The sequence below is a fragment of the Cariama cristata genome, unplaced genomic scaffold (genome assembly GCF_000690535.1).
Source record: "Cariama cristata isolate BGI_N322 unplaced genomic scaffold, ASM69053v1 scaffold6024, whole genome shotgun sequence".
NCBI classification, from domain to species: Eukaryota; Metazoa; Chordata; class Aves; order Cariamiformes; family Cariamidae; genus Cariama; species Cariama cristata.
Genome location: NW_009611171.1, coordinates 92,662 through 100,178, shown reverse-complemented (window position 1 = coordinate 100,178; position 7,517 = coordinate 92,662). Strand labels below are relative to the sequence as shown.

The following is a 7,517-nucleotide window of genomic DNA, read 5'->3' as shown; positions in this document are numbered from 1 at the left end:
CCGGGGCGGGGGGAGCCGGCCGGCGGCCAGGCTGCCCGCTCCTGGCGTTTGCGTGCTTTGTTTTCCACCAGGGAACCTCCGCCATGCGCAGTTTGAGGATAATGGTTATTTTTCTGCCATTCTGGATGTGTGAAAGCCGTATTAGTGTTGTTCCTCTGACCAAGCTCCGACGTCCATAAATCATAGGAAAATTAACAGTAGAAATGTCACGGTCACTTATATGGCTCACTTTGCCTCTCATACGCTTTGTCCACTTACTGTAAGGTGCATACAAGCGTATTTCTGCCTACAGGAGGTGTAGGATACATATGGTACCATGAGACGTATCCCCTGTCTGAACATCTCTATTTTTAAGTCAATATGAAAGGGAAGTGATTTTTCAGAAGAGTTTTGGTTGTGCACTATGGAACTATTTGTGACAAGCAGCCATCTGTATGCCCGAGTAAAACTTTTAATGAGATTCTAGTGAGCAAAAGTTTCTCATGTGTGTTTGAAGGTCTCTTGCCATGAAAGAAGTGGAAAACATATGTGGCATATGTAGACGAGCTGTTCTTGAGTACAGCTAGATTTACCAATTGTAGCTCCCATACAAAACTTGTTTGATCAGTAACTGCTGTCAGTTTGACTTAGTAGTGTATGTGGCTAAAGGAAAAATTTTAATCCTGACTTAAGATTCTTCTTTGTTGCTTTTCACCTAATAATTAACCGTATCTCTAGTGTAAGACAGAAATTGAAAGAGGGAGACTGTGTGCCATGTGTAGGGGTGGACACTGAAATAACGTGTGCTTAATTGTTGTTGAAATTTGTACTTTGAACAGCGTTGTGGAGGAAGTGATAGTAGTTTGACTGAGACTGATGTCTTCTGTAATGTAGAAGTGATACAGATGTTCTCCAAAATTTCTGCAGTTAGGCACACAAAGTTATTCAGTGTTTCTTTTCACTGGATTCTCTACAGTGATATCTGAGCAGTATCCAGATTATGGAACTTCCTATAATAAAGGTTTTAATTTTTTTATATTTTTTCCTCCTATATATGTATATGTATATTTTTTTAAGGTGATTACTATGACTATTGCAAGTTGCTGACAGTGGATTAGTAAAATATGGACTGTTAAAGTAATGAGAGGTATGCTATCATATTTCTCAAATTCTGTAGATATTTATAGGAAGCCTGATCTCTCATGAGTGTGTTGCATAGTCATCTAAGGTAGGATTTGTTTCACTTAACTTTGATTGTCTAAAAGCTGGGTATCTAGTCCGAGGCTGGGATTTTATGAACGCCTGACCTCATAATGTGACAACTCTCTGCTCCTGAAAGGAGAAAGCTGTTCTCCTCCTCCTGCCTATTTACTTGGCTCTTTGTTCCTTTCTCCTAGCCAGTACCAGCTGCCTACTTTCACTGATGATGTAGCTTGTTGGATTTTTCCATGAGCTAGCGTGACTCACTGGCCTCACAGAAAAACGATTGAGTGTTTTCTGCTTGTTTAAGTGTGTTGGCTTCTTGAATTAAATCAGTTCGTGGAAGGATCTGATGAATGACAAATCTGGGCATGGGGGTGAAGAAAGGAGGAGTGGAACCTCCCGTTCCTGGTGACAGTGAGCTCTTGTATTGGATTATGCTTTTTCATTAGTTCATTATCTAGTCTTGCTGTAGACTCTTAAGCAGGGATGAGGAGGTGTAGTGTTTCCAAGAGTCATTTTCATGAGGCTGTGCTTCCTTTGAGTATCTCACTTATTCTTCCAGGCAAATAGTTTATTGTTTCACAAGACCTTGGCTGATTCGATTAGGAAAAAAAGAAAAGAAAGAGCGTATAAAGAGGTCTAGAGTTCTGGCAGAAGCAGGCAAATGGATTAAACCATGCATTGTGTGAAACAGCTCTTCGGCTTTCAGTAGGTTTTACTGAGAATTTTACTGCTTGAACAAAACATGGCACAAGGCTAAATACTGTTAATTTTTTCATCAATAGTTGCAAAATTACATTACCTTCATCTAACTGTTTAAAACAGTGTTCAAATATGATAAATTTATGTGTTTTAAGTGTGGCTGTGATATGGAAAGCAGAGCCATGAGTGAGTTATATACGTCACCCAGGTGAATTACCAATACATGCTGAAATCGTGGAATTTGGTTATGCCAGTTAAGCTAGAAGGAAGCCTTTTTGTTGTAAGCAACATACAATAAAAATTGTAGTAAATAAATAAAATTATATTGATATCTTCATATTTTTCTCTAAAATGCAAGTGTTCTCACCATTTTCAGTGCATGTAGCAAACAAAAAGTTAAAATAACATAGCTGAAAAATCTTGTAAAAGACGAAAAGCCTTTTCACGATGTGTAGATGTAAAGAAGAGAGAGATGTGAAGTAGGTCTTTAAGCAATGTTTCTGTCTGTATGAAAATAAAGAATTGGAGAAGAAAGGCAAAACAAAGGTGATTCGTGGAAATCTAATTGAGTTACTTCAGTTAGGTAGATATTCCACAATAGATATTGCTATTTTAACTACTAAGGTTGCATTTGCTAGGTTTCGGGACTCTGCACCAATACCTTTGTATACCCACACAAAATGATGTTAAGATTTCATAGTATGAATTTGGGGCAACTGATAAAAGTTTGCAGTTCTGTAACATGATAAAATTTGGCAAATATATAGGTGGAGAATGAATTTTAAATGTGATGTGGTTTCAGTTTCTTTAAAGTATGTTTTATGGTTTTCTACTTCTTGAACAGATCTCCAAGAGAGGAAGAAATTTTAACTAGTGTTCCTTTAAAGTATTTCTCAAATATTATGGATGTAGTCTTGTGTAATTTTGAAGATTATTTAAGGTCTGTTCATTCACTATGAGCAAGTACTGTAGGCCGTTAGCACAGAAGAAATTCTTCTTAGTAATATACTTAACATTGCTTAGGGCTACAAATATTTTGACTGTTGCCAGTTCACTGCCAAGAATTATTTCATGATTGGGGGGGGGGGGGATGTATGTGAAGTTTTTTTTATTTGTAAGAATGTGAGTAGGTTAAATATGACAAGTTACTATTAATGATTTCAAGGGAAGAGCTCTCGTGAAGTAGTGCAATCTCTGTTACCGTTTGTTTCACAGTTGTCACCAGGACTGCAAACCGTGGAATTTGCCACCAGATGTCCCTGCAAGCCCGGAGAGTTTGCTTCCCTTAAATACACACTGCTTAGGCTTTTGCAGTCTGAAACAATTGGTTTGTAAGCTACAATTTTTTCCCTCTATTCGTTCCTTTTTTCTTTTTCATGAAATCTCCATGCAGATGACTACATGACCAGGCGTGTGTCTTGCTTTGTAATTTGTGCACTTTTTGATGGTAGCAAAAGGTGTGAGAATGAACTTCCCAGCTGCAGCAGCTTGGAATTGAGAGTACAAAAGGTTACATTTCCATTTATCTTTTTCTTTTCGTTGATATGCTCTTGGAAAACGCCGTGGGTTTTTTGGTGTCTTTGACTTTATATCTATTATATCACTTCAGAAATACTTCTTACTCAGTCAGGCTGCAGGATTCAGACCTGACTTTAAATCCTGGGTTCCTAATTCTGAGCTTTGGCTTACAATTTGATAGTTACATTTGGTATCTGTAGCTTATGAAAGCAGAGACCTGAGACAGAGAAAAGTACTGTTGCTTTGTGGTTGTCTGTTTGTTTTCTTTTTTTTTTTTTTTTTTTGTGGGGCTTTTTTGGGCGTTTGGTTTTTTTACAGTGCTCACGATAACCCTGTTGGTATGCTTAGAAATTCTTAGGGATGTGCTCTGCGTAACAGCACTTTCTGACCTCTCACATGGTTTATTGTCCTTAGGATCACTGACCAGTTCTCCTCATACAGCTGTTGGTTTAACAATTGAAAATGTCTTTATATTGAGTTTGGAAGTTGCTGTTGTCCTTTGTTTCTCAAAAACAAAATTCAGGAATGAAAAATAGATACTGTGTTGATTACTTGTTCTGTTAATGTTTGAAATCGGTTGTGCGTATAGGACAGTCACTGAGGAGAATGTTCTTTATTCTGATTTCTTCCCCCTTATTCTCTCAGCAGAATACAAAGTTGCTGTTGTCGCTTTGCCTGTACTAGTGGTGTAACTCTGGTAGATTTTCCTCTGACCTTTTCCCATTTTAGTGATGGAGGAAGGAAAAATAGAAAAGAAAACTTAAATGCAAGACTTTCTTGGCTTTATTATGTCTTTTAGTGGAATGGGCACTGATATACAATGTTTATTTTCCTATATGGAAGATAGATTTTCATCCCGCTTATAGTTCAGGGGTTTATAAAATCAAATGTTAAGTGTTTAAGATGATAGATCCATGAAAGATTTAAAGAGTGGAAGAGTAGAAAACATTATATATTGAACTGTATATGTACAGAAGTTGAGGTATTTGCAGTGATGGTGGAGATGTAACATTTTTCCTGTTTGAATTTTACTTTGTAAGTGAATTACACTTTGTAACCTGCAACCATGGAGTTCTTGGGCATCAGTCCAGCTATGACAAAAGCTAAAACGGTAGAGTAGTTGGTTTCAAAACTTTGCAACTTCCCTAAAATTCAGTTACAGTTCTCCCCCCACCCCCAGTTCTTTGGAAGTGTCAGTAAAGATCAGATCAATACGTCTTCCTTCTAATATCGAAAAGAACTAATGAGGCATATTAGAATACTTCCTCATTTCTCAGCATCTGTCGATTTGCAGCTTTCTCACACCAGTCTGGTAGGGTCACATTTAGCAAAAGTCTTTCTGGAAAGGTCACAAGAAACCACGAGATAAACTTTGAAAACGAGGAAGTGACATGTATCAAAGCTATTATTTCAGGGCTAAACTTTGGGCAGGTATCTTCCAGACTTTCCATGAAAGCTTAACTCTTCTCCAGAGAGGGCTTGATAGGAATTCAACAGTGAGAACTATCTGCTCTTCTTCCAGCTGAAATGGTGGTGATTGGAGTAGAACAACTGTTAGGGCAGTATGACAGGCTGTGACTGTGATAAGTAGTAGTAAAAGCTATACGTGTCTGATGTCTGTGGCCTCTGCTTGAATTCTGGTTAAAAAGACATAATGAGGGCATTACTAGTTTGGTTCTCAGTGTACAGCATCACTAAAAATAACATTTCATGTAATCTGTCAGATAGAAGTGCTTGTGCTTATTTTGTATTGACTCAAAAAATCTCCATGTTTAAGTTTATTCTGTGCCCCTGGAAGGACTGTTACTTCTCAGGGCGGGCAGAACGAGCAGAGAAGAGTTGCCCCTTCAGTAGAGGTTTCTAAGCTGAGTTACAGCAGAGCTAGGATTCTTCTGTACTGAAAGCAAAAACAGCATGTGAAATCTTTGAACTGTGAATGTGCTTGATTGCTAATTACATGTCCTTGTATTTGTTCAGGTGACTTGAGCTTCTGGGATGTCAGCAGAAAAAGTGGATGGTGTTGCAGATTAGTTATAAGTTAATTTTCATCTTGTCCTCTCCATACTCATCGTGAACAGTCATCATAAAATGGATGCTTTGGGCAGTCTCCTTCCTCCTGTGGTTGGAAATGGCGATCTGGCTAATTCACAAGAATTACAAAAACTTCTGATTGATGAAAAAATGCGATGTGAACACCATAAAGCAAATTATCAAACGATAAAGGCAGAACATCTAAGGTACACTAATTTAAACCGATTTTCTCATTTGAGCCGTTCAAAGGTGAAGCTAAATGTTAGGTGGAAGGGATTTGTGTGTGTATGTTAGCTATTTCTGTACTTAAGGACAGAAAGATTTGTTCATATTGGAAAAATAGAATTTAGAATTTAATAGAAAATAAACAATTCAAAATACCTTAAGACATTGCAGTTTGTTTCCAAAATACTTTTTATGCTTGTAAATATGGGATAACTTTTCAGTATATTACAGGAAGAGGATATTGATGGCTTAGCTCTAACTTGGTATTTGTATGTTTGCTTCTGTACATGAGTTTTTTGAGCTTTAAGATCTAATTTTAGAGGGTAAATACATGTATTTTATCTTGCAGATTACAGGAAGAATATACAAAATCGCAAGATGAACTGAAGCGGTTGTTAGATGAAAAGCAGAATCTACATGACAAATTTCAGCTGCTTCTTGCTGAATATCAAGAGGAGTTGCTGGGTAAAACACAAGAGCTGGAAAAACTGAAGATGCAGGTGAGATAATTTACTGGCAGGACTTAATATGAATTTTAATTCTGTAATAGGGCCATGCATATATTTCTGTTTATGTAACACATATATATACACCTAGCTTGAATATATTTCAGATATCTTGAAATTCACCCAACCAGGGTAATGTTTCTTCTCTAGAGTGACTATGGGTTGAAATTATTGTTTTCTTGTTTAACTGAATCTTCCAAATCGTGTTGTTATGTGCTATGTTAATAGTAAGACCCTCAGGTCTCTGTCTGTCTGTGCTCTCCTGTTACGAGGAGAATCATCTGCCCTGGAGGGTAACTTAGATGCCTAAACCTGTTAGGATAAGTGACTGGAAAAATCAATATTTGTTTATCTTCATGATGACAGCTTTCTTCAGCTTAAAAAAAAAAAAAACCGCAACCAAACCCAAAGACAAAAAAAAAAACCAAACAAACAAAAAAACAAAACCAAAAAAAAACCAAACAAAAAAAAAAAAAAAAAAAAAAAAAAACCCAAAAACCACCCAACATTTAAGACAACTTGGATGACACTTTCTATAACTGCTTGTTTCCTTAAACTAATGCAGGATGTGTTCTTAGGAAACAAATACAGCATCTAACAAAGGATCCCAGACTCTGAATGGAGGAGATGTGCCTCAGTACCATAATTGGAATTAGTTTACAGGGACTTCAGGGTACAGATAAGTGGAAGAAAAGTAGAATAAATTAGAATATGTCAGAGGTTGTGGATGAAATTTTTTTTTAACACTTTTTCGTGGCAGATAGTTTGCTGTATTAACCATACCTAAGAAAACTTAACAAAATATCACACAGCATGGAGCTTAAGGCAGGGAGTCTTTCCTGATCTTAGTTTCATTTCAAACTAGTACCCATGTATCTGTTGGAGAACATGTATCTAATGTGTTTTACAAAGAATTGGTTTGGTATTGCTCATTTTGATTCTTTGGGGTTGGTTCACTTAGTGTTTAAGTTTTTGCAAAAAGACTAATTCTTTATCTTCTATGTGAGACCATTTTTCCTTCCCCCCTCGCCCCCAAAGGAGTTAAATCTCTTGGCAGTTCAGCTGTACATTTGTATTGCTTCTGCCGATAAATACTGACATTTTAAATGCTTCTGTTATCTTCCCAGAATATTTTTGCTTTGCTAATATCATGGTTTTTTGCTTCTGGAACTACTATTGGAAATTCTTTAGAAAAACAGAAAATTAAGCAGGATTCCTAAAATCGTATTTGAAATACTTTATTCCTGGCTATTTGTCCTATCACAGTGTGAATAAATGAATATGACTAGTTATTTATGATACCTTTCTGTCTTAAGGTGCTAACTCCTCAAAAATTAGAACTGTTAAAAGCTC

At 36.8% G+C, this 7,517-nt stretch overlaps 1 protein-coding gene across 1 annotated transcript in view; it reads left to right on the top strand.

Moving 5' to 3' along the window:
- The first annotated feature begins 5,490 nt into the window (after positions 1–5,490).
- The window catches only part of CEP83 (centrosomal protein 83kDa), a 20,049-nt gene continuing 18,022 nt past the window's right edge, over positions 5,491–7,517 (top strand). The window contains exons 1-3 of the mRNA XM_009698133.1: positions 5,491–5,639; positions 6,008–6,158; positions 7,481–7,517. The exon at positions 7,481–7,517 is cut by the window's right edge and continues 80 nt beyond it. Of these exons, the coding sequence (XP_009696435.1) occupies positions 5,491–5,639; positions 6,008–6,158; positions 7,481–7,517 (337 nt within the window). The remainder of the gene's footprint in view (positions 5,640–6,007; positions 6,159–7,480) is intronic.